The sequence below is a fragment of the Panulirus ornatus genome, chromosome 2 (genome assembly GCF_036320965.1).
Source record: "Panulirus ornatus isolate Po-2019 chromosome 2, ASM3632096v1, whole genome shotgun sequence".
Taxonomy (NCBI): Eukaryota; Metazoa; Arthropoda; class Malacostraca; order Decapoda; family Palinuridae; genus Panulirus; species Panulirus ornatus.
Window position 1 is genome coordinate 20144122 of NC_092225.1, and position 15064 is coordinate 20159185.

At 39.7% G+C, this 15064-nt stretch overlaps 2 protein-coding genes across 4 annotated transcripts in view; both read left to right on the top strand.

The window, feature by feature from the left end:
• The window catches only part of LOC139753824 (2-hydroxyacyl-CoA lyase 2-like), a 43013-nt gene extending 36212 nt beyond the window's left edge, over positions 1 to 6801 (top strand). For 2 of the 3 annotated variants that reach the window (XM_071670730.1, XM_071670746.1), the window contains exons 13-14: positions 4171 to 4341; positions 5612 to 6801. In XM_071670730.1, coding sequence (XP_071526831.1) covers positions 4171 to 4341; positions 5612 to 5794 — 354 coding nt within the window. In that variant the 3' untranslated portion in view covers positions 5795 to 6801. The remainder of the gene's footprint in view (positions 1 to 4170; positions 4342 to 5611) is intronic. The other variant, XM_071670737.1, reaches the window with a different exon arrangement.
• A 4836-nt stretch (positions 6802 to 11637) lies between these two features.
• Positions 11638 to 15064, top strand: part of LOC139753881 (erythroid differentiation-related factor 1) — a 103385-nt gene continuing 99958 nt past the window's right edge. Inside the window, exon 1 of the mRNA XM_071670847.1 lies at positions 11638 to 14559. The gene's annotated coding sequence lies outside the window, so the exon portion shown is untranslated. The remainder of the gene's footprint in view (positions 14560 to 15064) is intronic.

Here is a 15064-nt window from a genome sequence, read left to right on the forward strand (position 1 = left end):
GAGGAGGGTGGATGTGCTGGGAATGAGATGTTTGAGGACAGTATGTGGTGTGAGGTGGTTTGATCGAATAAGTAATGTAAGGGTAAGAGAGATGTGTGGAAATGAAAAGAGTGTGGTTGAGAGAGCAGAAGAGGGTGTTTTGAAATGCTTTGGTCACATGGAGAGAATGAGTGAGGAAAGATTGACCAAGAGGATATATGTGTCAGAGGTGGAGGGAACGAGGAGAAGTGGGAGACCAAATTGGAGGTGGAAAGATGAAGTGAAAAAGATTTTGAGTGATCGGGGCCTGAACATGCAGGAGGGTGAAAGGCGGGCAAGGAATAGAGTGAATTGGAACGATGTGGTATACCGGGATCGACGTGCTGTCAATGGATTGAACCAGGGCATGTGAAGCGTCTGGGGTAAACCATGGAAAGTTGTGTGGGGCCTGGATGTGGAAAGGGAGCTGTGGTTTCTGTGCATTATTACATGACAGCTAGAGACTGAGTGTGAACGAATGGGGCCTTTGTTGTCTTCTGCTAGCGCTACCTCGCACACATGAGGGGGAGGGGGATGTTATTCCATGTGTGACGAGGTGGCGATGGGAATAAATAAAGGCAGACAGTATGAATTATGTACATGTGTATATATGTATATGTCTGTGTGTGTATATATATGTATACATTGAGATTTATAGGTATGTATATTTGCGTGTGTGGACGTGTATGTATATACATGTGTATGTGGGTGGGTTGGGCGGGAGACTGTGACAAAGCAAAATGAATATAAATAAATATGTAAATATATGTATATGTGTATATTATGATATGTAAGTGCATGTATGTATAAATGTGTGTGTATGAGTGGATGGAAAATTAGATGGGAGGGTATTGATTGAGAGAGTCAAGGCATGTACAGAGCTTCAGATTGGGGATGAGCATTGTGGTTTCAGGAGTGGTAGAGGATGTGTGGATCAGGTGTTTGCTTTGAAGAGTGTATGTGAAAAATACTTAGAAAAGCAGATGGATTTTTTTTTTTTTTTTTCTTTTTTTTTTTTTTTTTTTTTTTTTTTTTTTTTTTTTGTCGCTGTCTCCCGCATTTGCGAGGTAGTGCAAGGAAACAGACGAAAGAAATGGCCCAACCCACCCCCATACACATGCCTTGATTCAATCCACTGACAGCACGTCAACCCCGGTATACCACATCGCTCCAATTCACTCTATTCTTTGCCCTCCTTTCACCCTCCTGCATGTTCAGGCCCCGATCACACAAAATCTTTTTCACTCCATCTTTCCACCTCCAATTTGGTCTCCCTTTTCTCCTCGTTCCCTCCACCTCCGACACATATATCCTCTTGGTCAATCTTTCCTCACTCATTCTCTCCATGTGACCAAACCATTTCAAAACACCCTCTTCTGCTCTCTTAACCACGCTCTTTTTATTTCCACACATCTCTCTTACCCTTACGTTACTTACTCGATCAAACCACCTCACACCACACATTGTCCTCAAACATCTCATTTCCAGCACATCCATCCTCCTGCACACAACTCTATCCATAGTCCACGCCTCGCAACCATACAACATTGTTGGAACCACTATTCCTTCAAACATACCCATTTTTGCTTTCCGAGATAATGTTCTCGACTTCCACACATTCTTCAAGGCTCCCAGAATTTTCGCCCCCTCCCCCACCCTATGATCCACTTCCGCTTCCATGGTTCCATCCGCTGCCAGATCCACTCCCAGATATCAAAACACTTCATTTCCTCCAGTTTTTCTCCATTCAAACTCACCTCCCAATTGAATTGACCCTCAACCCTACTGTACCTAATAACCTTGCTCTTATTCACATTTACTCTTAACTTTCTTCTTTCACACACTTTACCAAACTCAGTCACCAGCTTCTGCAGTTTCTCACATGAATCAGCCACCAGCGCTGTATCATCAGCGAACAACAACTGACTCACTTCCCAAGCTCTCTCATCCCCAACAGACTTCATACTTGCCCCTCTTTCCAAAACTCTTGCATTCACCTCCCTAACAACCCCATCCATAAACAAATTAAACAACCATGGAGACATCACACACCCCTGCCGCAAACCTACATTCACTGAGAACCAATCACTTTCCTCTCTTCCTACACGTACACATGCCTTACATCCTCGATAAAAACTTTTCACTGCTTCTAACAACTTGCCTCCCACACCATATATTCTTAATACCTTCCACAGAGCATCTCTATCAACTCTATCATATGCCTTCTCCAGATCCATAAATGCTACATACAAATCCATTTGCTTTTCTAAGATGGATTTGTATGTAGCATTTATGGATCTGGAGAAGGCATATGATAGGGTTGATAGAGATACTTTGTGGAAGGTATCAAGAGTATGTGGTGTGGGAGGTAAGTTGCTAGAAGCAGTGAAAAGCTTTTATTGAGAATGTAAGGCATGTGTACGAGTAGGAAGAGAGGAAAGTGATTGGTTCCTAGTGAATGTCGGTTTGCGGCAGGGGTACGTGATGTCTCCATGGTTGTTTAATTTGTTTATGGATGGGGTTGTAAGGGAGGTGAATGCAGGAGTTTTGGAGAGAGGGGCAAGTATGCAGTCTGTTGAGGATGAGAGGGCTTGGGAAGTGAGTCAGTTGTTGTTTGCTGATGACACAGTGCTGGTGGCTGATTCAGGTGAGAAAATGCAGAAGTTGGTGACTGAGTTTGGTAAAGTGTGCGAAAGAAGAAAGCTGAGAGTAAATGTGAATAAGAGCAAGATTATTCGGTTCAGTAGGGGTTGAGGGACAAGTAAATTGAGAGGTAAGTTTGAATGGAGAAGAACTGGAGGAAGTGAAGTGTTTTAGATATCTAGGAGTGGATTTAGCAGCGGATGGAATCATGGAAGCGGAAGTGAGTTACAGGGTGGGGGAGGGAGTGAAGGTTCTGGGAGCATTGAAGTAGGTGTAGAAGGCAGAACGTTATCTTGGAAAGCAAAAATGGATATGTTTGAAGGAATAGTGGTTCCAACAATGTTATATGGTTGTGAGGCATGGGTGATAGATAGGGTTGTGCAGATGAGGGTGGATGTGTTGGAAATGAGATGTTTGAGGACAATATGTGGTGTGAGGTGGTTTGATTAAGTAATGAAAAGGTAAGAGAGATGTGTGGTAATAAAAAGAGTGTAGTTGAAAGAGCTGAAGAGGGTGTATTGAAATGGTTTGGTCACCTGGAGAGAATGAGTGAGGAAAGATTGACAAAGAAGATATATGTGTCAGAGGTGGAGGGAACGAGGAGAAGTGGGAGACCAAATTGTAGGTGGAAGGATGGAGTGAAAAAGATTTTGAGCGATTGGTGCGTGAACATACAGGAGGGTGAAAACCTTTCAAGGAATAGAGTGAATTGGAATAATGTGGTATAACGGGGTAGACGTGCTGTCATTGGATTGAACCAGGGCCTGTGAAGCATCTGGGGTAAACCATGGAAAGTTTTGTGGGGCCTAGATTTGGAAAGGGAGCTGTGGTTTTGGTGCATTACACATGACAGCTAGAGTCTGAGTGTGGAGTATGTGGCCTTTGTAGTCCTTTCCTAGCTCTACCTCGCGTGCACATGGGGGAGGGGGTGTCATTTCATGTGTGATGGGGTGGCAGCGGGAATGGATGAAGACAGCACATATGAATATGTGTATGTGTGTGTATGCACATGTCTGTGTATGTATACGTATGTATACATTGAAAATACATAGGTATGTATATGTGCGTGTGTGGGCGTTTATGTATATACATGTGTATGTGGGTGGGTTGGGCCATTCTTTCGACTGTTTCCTTGCACTACCTCACTAACGCGGGAGACAGTGACAAAGTATAATAAGAAAAAATAATAAGATAATATGTGACTATGTATATATGTGTGTATATGGGTGGATGAGCCACTCTATCTGTTTCCTGGTGATACCTCGCTGACACGGGAAACGGCAATTAAGTATAATGAATGAAATGAAATGATGAGTGGATTGGTGCTTTTTTGTTTGTTTCTTGGTACTACTTTGCTGACATGAGAAACGGTGATGAAATATAAAAAAAAGAAAAAAGAAGAGTGTTGGTGTGTTGCAATATGAACATGAAATTATTTCATTTTAAACCAAAGTTGACAAAACCATTATCTTAAATGCTTTTAATCTATATAGTATTTTTTCTTCTCAGGTCTGGATTATATATGGTGATGGTTCCTTTGGTTATTCCCTGATAGAATTTGACACTTATACACGTCACAAGACTCCTGTTATTGCCTTAGTGGGTAATGATGCTGGTTGGACTCAGATTGCACGTGAACAGGTCCCTGTATTTGGATCCAGTGTTTCCTGCGATTTAGCAGTAGGTAGTCCAATGGACATTATGAGTGCACTATTTTAATTGATGATAAATAAGAACAGTAGCTTAGGTTTTAGTAATTTCTAAAAAATATCCATGGGAATATAGGTGACTCATATATTATTACTAAAAGAAGGAACAAAAGAGGGAGCCAAGTGAGGATTTTCATAGGAGAGACAGTCAATAGTTTCTGTTGCTTCCTCATAGTGATGGGGAAAAATCTTAAAGTAGGTATTAATCTTATAATGTATATATGTTTATTTTTTGTTGCTCTAAGAGTATTAAATGAAAAGGTTGTTTCAGCAATTTTCACCATTATTCATGGTATTGCTTTAGTTGGTGAATTTCTAAATTGTCATAATTGTTCTAAATTCACTTGCTTTCCTATTTTGTATGTTGTAGTTTGTAGACAGTAACTACTAAGGGGAGTATAATTGTTATGATTTAGGGAAGTTAAATTGGTGCCTGAAACATCTTACACCTGTGTCAGGGTTGCTGGTCTCACTTTGTTTTGTTTGAATTCATTTTTTGAGTTTGTGGTAATATCTTCTCCCAAAAAACACGTCACGCTTTCCTGTCAGTGCTCTGAACATCACTCATCCATACAACACTACTTTCACTGTTTCGACATATCCGAAGACTCATGATGCCCATTCTGTAGCTACTAAAGCAAAGACACCAAGCACTTTCTACTTAATTGCCATGCACTTTCTGGAAATTTTCACACACATACATACACACATCACTACACTTTATGATACATGGTCCAGATTGGTGGATGTGGCCAGCCTCCTGAGCACTGGAGGGGCCTCATAAAAAGGAACTTGCAGGCAGGAAGAAGGTAAGTTTTCTTGTGCTCAGGCAGAGGTTTAACTTTCAGTGGGTTATACGATGTTTCATTAGTTTTTGTGGGCCGTATATTGTTATCTGATTGAAGACATTAATTAGAAATACTGAATACTGCATTATGGCAATTAGGTTTTCAGGTTAGGTTGGAATTAAAGATTAGATGATAAAGGATAGATTATTTAGATGGTACAAGCACATAGATAATAGGTATGGGAAGAAGTACCTTTATTTGCCATAGACAAGTTGTGGTAGGTGAAATGAAAAATGCATATGAGTATGCAGAGCTGTGCAGTGACTATTGGAAACATAATTGACCTACAGATACATGTTTGTAATATTTGTTTGGGAAACAGACTTCTTATGATCCTCAAAAGATTGAGTTTTTTTAATGACTTGAATCAATGAATATTATTTACCATTTCAGTACTGTGACTACCACAAAGCAGTTGAAGGTTTAGGAGCAAGAGGTATTCTCATTGGTCGTGAGGATAGTATAAAAGACAAGTTGAAAGAAGCACAAAAGATCCATGATGAAGAAGGACTACCAGTTGTTGCCAATGTTTTGATTGGGAAGACAAAGTTCAGAGAGGGTAGCATTTCTGTTTAAAATTGCATGGTCTTGCTATTTGAAGTTTGTCTTTGAAGCTGTTGGTATTCATTTATTTTCAAGACAGGATTTAAACCTAACAAAATCAGTGTCTTGCATAATTAATTTCTAAAAGGCCTAGCAGGATATAAACCTAACAAAATCAGTGTCTTACATTTGTTAAATTCTTTATTAAAGGCCTTGTGAAAATCAGTCTTGCATAGTTAAATTCTTAAAGAATTCCTAAAGGTCTTGTACAAGTTTTCTCAAGCACAATATGAATAACTTTTATGTAAGTATTCAGCTTAATGTTTGTGTTACTATACTTCATCACTGTAATTGCAGGGAATATCTTGAGTAATACATTCTTCAAATCTAGGTAGATTTAATCCATTTTCCAGGGTTAGAAGGGTGAACTGACTTCAGTATCATTCTTGGTTAGAGGGGTTAGCTAAGTTAGATCACAATGTGTAATCAGCCATGTGTACAGTTAACTTGCTGAATAAGTCATCTTTCCATTTTTCTACCAACAAACAAGAGCTTGCTGTCACAAATATTTATTTTATAACTTTTTAATTCAACTTTGTACATGTATGGAAATTGCTCATTTAATGTGGGTGGTTCAAGAGGCACCATTGCATTGCCTTTATTGGCCAGGTTGATTGAGAAAGTTATTGATTAATTGTGTATCTCAAGACCCTTTTATGGCGTTTCTGCAACCTAAAGGGTGCACTCCCAACAGATGGAGGGAAATGACGGACCCATTTGGAGTGAGAAATTATTCAACATAACTGTACTCTCTTAATCCACTGACAATGATACAGCCTTTCTGAAGGTGTTTTTTTTTTTTTTTTAGTCACAGTGTAACCAGATACATGAGGAGTTAAGTAACACCTTTTAAGACTATTTTAATTTGCTCAAAACATGGCCTTACAGATGAAGCTTTTATAAGGTCTTGTCAGGATGAGTCTCATAATAGTGAATCTTTTGTGAAAACATCAAGCAAAAGTAAATCAGTTGATATATTTGATGTTGATATTTTGTTTGAAACCAGCTTTATCACATCATCTCCCAGTATATTGTAACACCGTATCTGCCTGTCTCAACATGGCAGCATCTGCTGGGTCCAGTTTAGTTATGCTCAACTAGGTGTTACTATACCACCAATATTTTTAAGTTTTATTGAACAAAATATGATTAAGAGTATAAGTTATTATTTGTTATTGAAGAAATGGAAAGTTGAATCATTCTTTTAACACAAACCCCCCCGATATAAGCACTAGTTCTGAATACAGTATGCTTAGAAAAAAGTAAACTACAACCAAACCCCAATATATCAGATATTGGCTTTATGGACACCCAAAATTTTACTGGAGTAGTACCAGATTTATCAGAATAAGTCCAGTAGACCCAGTGATAGTCCAGAGTGGCCCATGCTTGCAAGCACTAACAACTGTTTTGGTAAGTACAGTACAACTTCTGTACCTAAAACTATTGCTCTAATCTTACGTACAAAACTAATATTTCATTTCAGGAGGAACAAAAAATATATTAAATTTTTTTCATGGAAACATCTCCACTACATTATGAATGTACTTATATGATATCCTCTCACATTTACAGTTAAAGAAAATAATGTAGTCCCCAAAATGGAGAGCTGTTACTGTACTGTAATAAAATAGTAATATATGTATAAAGTTATTTAAAAGAAAAAAGAAAGAAAAATATATATATATATATATATATATATATATATATATATATATATATATATATATATATATATATATATATATATAAATGTGAATAAGAGCAAGGTTATTAGGTACAGTAGGGTTGAGGGTCAAGTCAATTGGGAGGTGAGTTTGAATGGTGAAAAACTGGAGGAAGTGAAGTGTTTTAGATACCTGGGAGTGGATCTGTCAGCGGATGGAACCATGGAAGCAGAAGTGGATCATAGGGTGGGGGAGGGGGCGAAAATTTTGGGAGCCTTGAAAAATGTGTGGAAGTCGAGAACATTATCCCGGAAAGCAAAAATGGGTATGTTTGAAGGAATAGTGGTTCCAACAATGTTGTATGGTTGCGAGGCGTGGGCTATGGATAGAGTTGTGCGCAGGAGGATGGATGTGCTGGAAATGAGATGTTTGAGGACAATGTGTGGTGTGAGGTGGTTTGATCGAGTAAGTAACGTAAGGGTAAGAGAGATGTGTGGAAATAAAAAGAGCGTGGTTGAGAGAGCAGAAGAGGGTGTTTTGAAATGGTTTGGGCACATGGAGAGAATGAGTGAGGAAAGATTGACCAAGAGGATATATGTGTCGGAGGTGGAGGGAACGAGGAGAAGAGGGAGACCAAATTGGAGGTGGAAAGATGGAGTGAAAAGGATTTTGTGTGATCGGGGCCTGAACATGCAGGAGGGTGAAAGGAGGGCAAGGAATAGAGTGAATTGGAGCGATGTGGTATACAGGGGTTGACGTGCTGTCAGTGGATTGAATCAAGGCATGTGAAGCGTCCGGGGTAAACCATGGAAAGCTGTGTAGGTATGTATATTTCCGTGTGTGGACGTGTGTATGTACATGTGTATGGGGGGGGTTGGGCCATTTCTTTCGTCTGTTTCCTTGCGCTACCTCGCAAACGCGGGAGACAGCGACAAAGTATAAAAAAAAAAAAATATATATATATATATTTTTTTTTTTTTTTTTTTTTTTTTTTTTTTTTATACCTCGTCGCTGTCTCCCGCGTTTGCGAGGTAGCGCAAGGAAACAGACGAAAGAAATGGCCCAACCCCCCCCCCATACACATGTACATACATACGTCCACACACGCAAATATACATACCTACACAGCTTTCCATGGTTTACCCCGGACGCTTCACATGCCTTGATTCAATCCACTGACAGCACGTCAACCCCTGTATACCACATCGCTCCAATTCACTCTATTCCTTGCCCTCCTTTCACCCTCCTGCATGTTCAGGCCCCGATCACACAAAATCCTTTTCACTCCATCTTTCCACCTCCAATTTGGTCTCCCTCTTCTCCTCGTTCCCTCCACCTCCGACACATATATCCTCTTGGTCAATCTTTCCTCACTCATTCTCTCCATGTGCCCAAACCACTTCAAAACACCCTCTTCTGCTCTCTCAACCACGCTCTTTTTATTTCCACACATCTCTCTTACCCTTACGTTACTTACTCGATCAAACCACCTCACACCACACATTGTCCTCAAACATCTCATTTCCAGCACATCCATCCTCCTGCGCACAACTCTATCCATAGCCCATGCCTCGCAACCATACAACATTGTTGGAACCACTATTCCTTCAAACATACCCATTTTTGCTTTCCGGGATAATGTTCTCGACTTCCACACATTTTTCAAGGCTCCCAAAATTTTCGCCCCCTCCCCCACCCTATGATCCACTTCCGCTTCCATGGTTCCATCCGCTGACAGATCCACTCCCAGATATCTAAAACACTTCACTTCCTCCAGTTTTTCTCCATTCAAACTCACCTCCCAATTGACTTGACCCTCAACCCTACTGTACCTAATAACCTTGCTCTTATTCACATTTACTCTTAACTTTCTTCTTCCACACACTTTACCAAACTCAGTCACCAGCTTCTGCAGTTTCTCACATGAATCAGCCACCAGCGCTGTATCATCAGCGAACAACAACTGACTCACTTCCCAAGCTCTCTCATCCCCAACAGACTTCATACTTGCCCCTCTTTCCAGGACTCTTGCATTTACCTCCCTTACAACCCCATCCATAAACAAATTAAACAACCATGGAGACATCACACACCCCTGCCGCAAACCTACATTCACTGAGAACCAATCACTTTCCTCTCTTCCTACACGTACACATGCCTTACATCCTCGATAAAAACTTTTCACTGCTTCTAACAACTTGCCTCCCACACCATATATTCTTAATACCTTCCACAGAGCATCTCTATCAACTCTATCATATGCCTTCTCCAGATCCATAAATGCTACATACAAATCCATTTGCTTTTCTAAGTATTTCTCACATACATTCTTCAAAGCAAACACCTGATCCACACATCCTCTACCACTTCTGAAACCGCACTGCTCTTCCCCAATCTGATGCTCTGTACATGCCTTCACCCTCTCAATCAATACCCTCCCATATAATTTACCAGGAATACTCAACAAACTTATACCTCTGTAATTTGAGCACTCACTCTTATCCCCTTTGCCTTTGTACAATGGCACTATGCACGCATTCCGCCAATCCTCAGGCACCTCACCATGAGTCATACATACATTAAATAACCTTACCAACCAGTCAACAATACAGTCACCCCCTTTTTTAATAAATTCCACTGCAATACCATCCAAACCTGCTGCCTTGCCGGCTTTCATCTTCCGCAAAGCTTTTACTACCTCTTCTCTGTTTACCAAATCATTTTCCCTAACCCTCTCACTTTGCACACCACCTCGACCAAAACACCCTATATCTGCCACTCTGTCATCAGACACATTCAACAAACCTTCAAAATACTCATTCCATCTCCTTCTCACATCACCGCTACTTGTTATCACCTCCCCATTTGCGCCCTTCACTGAAGTTCCCATTTGCTCCCTTGTCTTACGCACCCTATTTACCTCCTTCCAGAACATCTTTTTATTCTCCCTAAAATTTACTGATAGTCTCTCACCCCAACTCTCATTTGCCCTTTTTTTCACCTCTTGCACCTTTCTCTTGACCTCCTGTCTCTTTCTTTTATACTTCTCCCACTCAATTGCATTTTTTCCCTGCAAAAATCGTCCAAATGCCTCTCTCTTCTCTTTCACTAATACTCTTACTTCTTCATCCCACCACTCACTACCCTTTCTAAACAGCCCACCTCCCACTCTTCTCATGCCACAAGCATCTTTTGCGCAATCCATCACTGATTCCCTAAATACATCCCATTCCTCCCCCACTCCCCTTACTTCCATTGTTCTCACCTTTTTCCATTCTGTACACAGTCTCTCCTGGTACTTCCCCACACAGGTCTCCTTCCCAAGCTCACTTACTCTCACCACCTTCTTCACCCCAACATTCACTCCTCTTTTCTGAAAACCCATACTAATCTTCACCTTAGCCTCCACAAGATAATGATCAGACATCCCTCCAGTTGCACCTCTCAGCACATTAACATATATATATATATATATATATATATATATATATATATATATATATATATATATATATATATATATATATATATTAAAGGAGGGCAAGGAACAGAGTGAATTGGAGCGATGTGGTATACCGGGGCTGACGTGCTGTCAGTGGATTGAATCAAGGCATGTGAAGCGTCTGGGGTAAACCATGGAAAGCTGTGTAGGTATGTATATTTGCGTGTGTGGACGTATGTATATACATGTGTATGGGGGGGGTTGGGCCATTTCTTTCGTCTGTTTCCTTGCGCTACCTCGCAAACGCGGGAGACAGCGACAAAGTTTAAAAAAAAAAAAAAAATATATATATATATATATATATATATATATATATATATATATATATATATATATATATATATATATATATATATATATATTCTTTCTTTCATACTATTCGCCATTTCCCGCGTCAGCGAGGTAGCGTTAAGAACAGAGGACTGGGCCTCTGAGGAAACATCCTCATCCAGCCCCCTTCTCTGTTCCTTCCTTTGGGAAAAAAAAAAAAAAAAAAAAAAAAATAAATAAATAAATAAATATACATATATATATATATATATATATATATATATATATATATATATATATATATATATATATATATATATGTATATTTATTTATTTATTTATTTATTTTGCTTTGTCGCTGTCTCCCGCGTTTGCAAGGTAGCGCAAGGAAACAGACGAAAGAAATGGCCCAACCCACCCCCATACACATGTATATACATACACGTCCACACACGCAAATATACATACCTACACATCTCAATGTACACATATATATACACACACAGACACATACATATATATGCCCATGCACACAATTCACACTGTCTGCCTTTATTCATTCCCATCGCCACCTCGCCACACATGGAATACCGTCCCCCTCCCCCCTCATGTGTGCGAGGTAGCGCTAGGAAAAGACAACAAAGGCCCCATTCGTTCACACTCAGTCTCTAGCTGTCTTGCAATAATGCCCGAAACCACAGCTCCCTTTCCACATCCAGACCCCACACAACTTTCCATAGTTTACCCCAGACGCTTCACATGCCCTGATTCAATCCACTGACAGCACGTCAACCCCGGTATACCACATCGATCCAATTCACTCAATTCCTTGCCCGCCTTTCACCCTCCTGCATGTTCAGGCCCCGATCACTCAAAATCTTTTTCACTCCATCTTTCCACCTCCAATTTGGTCTCCCACTTCTCCTCGTTCCCTCCATCTCCGACACATATATCCTCTTGGTCAATCTTTCCTCACTCATTCTCTCCATGTGCCCAAACCATTTCAAAACACCCTCTTCTGCTCTCTCAACCACGCTCTTTTTATTTCCACACATCTCTCTTACCCTTACATTACTTACTCGATCAAACCACCTCACACCACACATTGTCCTCAAACATCTCATTTCCAGCACATCCACCCTTCTGCGCACAACTCTATCCATAGCCCACGCCTTGCAACCATACAACATTGTTGGAACCACTATTCCTTCAAACATACCCATTTTTGCTTTCCGAGATAATGTTCTCAACTTCCACACATTCTTCAACGTTCCCAGAACTTTTGGCCCCTCCCCCACCCTATGATTCACTTCCGCTTCCATGGTTCCATCCGCTGCCAGATCCACTTCCTCCAGTTTTTCTCCATTCAAACTTACCTCCCAGTTGACTTGTCCCTCAACCCTACTGTACCTAATAACCTTGCTCTTATTCACATTTACTCTCAGCTTTCTTCTTTCACACGCTTTATATATAAAGTACAGTATGGTATTACTACCATGTGGAGGTTCGTCTGTTCAGACTACTCTTTATGTCGAGTCAGTCATGCCACATCACCCATGGTATGAGCATTTAACATATACTGATGCTTTTGTTCCAGAGCACCCTCACATTTTGCTTTCATAATGACTTAACTATAGTAGATACATAAGTGTAAAATGTAGGTATTATTGCATGTGTGGTAAATACTGTAGTACTACGTTCATGAAATCTGCTGCCACCTGTACCATTGTCTTTAACCCCATTATTGACTCTTCCATCATACTTGCCCCCACAATCACTACAAGTATACCATGAAATCTGCTGCTACCTCTACCATTGTCTTTAACCCCATCATTGACTCCTCCACCATCGTACTTCCCCCACAATCACTACAAGTATACCATGAAATCTGCTGCTACCTCTTCCATTGACTCCTCCACCATCAAACCTGTCCCACAATCACTGCAAAAACTAGTATACCATGAATGACTTGCTCTTTGTAGGGTACAGTTTTTGCTCATAAAAAATTATTGTACTAGATTTGTGGTCTATTACTGTACATACAAGTCAATATATACACATCTACAGGTACACACAGCACTATTTATTGAGTTTCCAACTCATGTGGCTGTTTCAGACTATCATTAGATTCATAATACAAGAAGTCTAATAAACCTAGTGAAAGTCAAGTATAACAACTAGTCTGATTTTTAGGAAAATGGATTTATGAGACGGTCTCCCCACAGTAAGTTCGAAAAAATTTCCACCATAATGGAGATGAGAATGATAGTAATAAAAGATATGCACCATGCAGTTGCAAGAAAATGCTGGAATGTGCATGATTTATGAAGTGTACATTTCTAGCATATTTCTCATATTAACCAAATTACAATATTTTTATATGCAAGAACATTTTGCACACCACTTGCTTTTGTGTGAAAATACTGGGAATAAGCTGTAGTGGTTCATTGTGTATTTGAAATAAATATCAAAAATAGATATATATGGTGTGTGCTAGGTCCTTCTACATGGAATTTTCCAAAAAAGAATACTTCCTCTCTTCATTTCTGAAACAAATTCCTTTTTTTTTTTTTTTGTGAAATTCACTTTTAGCATGCACTGAAAGACTGTTTTAAAGTAAAAAGAGTGTGGTAAGCCAAGAGTTCTATTGCCTGAGGGCACGAAAGGGAAGGCTTAAAGGTGTTATTCTTAAACACTATTTTTCATGATTTTTCTTGGAAATAACTTTATTGGATGAGATAATTAATTTGTAAATGATTTGACTGAAGTCGACCAGGGGTATCTTGCCTCGTCCATAAAGTACTGAAAGTTAGGGTAAGTGAAAATCTTTGTCAAAGTGAATATGGATATTTTTTCACAATTTGTACTGATATAGTTATTAAAGGTGTTACTGGATTTTGCATGAGGTTACATCATGAATGAAAAATCACCCCTGGTGAGGCTTTATCATTGGAAGCACAGTATTATCATAAAACTTCTCACTCTAAAGGAAACTAAATTTCCTTGCTTCTGGAAACAGTAGCCTTTGGCTACAGGAGTCTGGATATTCATCGAATGATATCCATTATATATATAATGAAGTTGTAAACTGTAATTTATTTATCTTTTTTCATACTTGTTTGCCATTTCCAGCTTTAGCAAAATAGCCATAAGTAGATGGAAGAGCAAATGAAGATTGGCAGTGGGTTTTGGAAAGAAGAAATTACATACTTTTGAAAGATGTACTGAAAATGAGGAAACTTGGGAAGATGGCCCATGTGTACTGAAACCAGGATTGATTCATTGAAGAATAAAATATGGTGAGTAAATGAAATTAGGGAAGTGGAAGGGATTTAGGAAAGTAGTGTTAGAGTGTGCAGGTGAAGTGTGTGGCATGGAGAAAGTGAAAATGTGGACTAAAGGGAAAGAATAGTTGGTTGTAGAATCAGGAAGTTAAATTGCTTGTAAAATAGAAAAGGGAGGTGTCTGTCTGAGTGAAGATATGTCCGAAAGTATAGTAGTTTGACTTAGTTGTATGGATGTGAATCTAGGGCCTTGGATGAGGCAAGTTGATTGTGTAAGGCATGAAATTGCTTGTAAAATAGAAAAGGGAGGTGTCTGTCTGAGTGAAGATATGTCCGAAAGTATAGTAGTTTGACTTAGTTGTATGGATGTGAATCTAGGGCCTTGGATGAGGCAAGTTGATTGTGTAAGGCATGAAACTGTGGGAGAGAGGTGTGTTGGTATGAGCAGTCTGAATCAGGGAGCAGAAGGATGTGCTGAAATGGTTTGGACATAAGGAGAGAAAAAATGAAGAAAGACTAG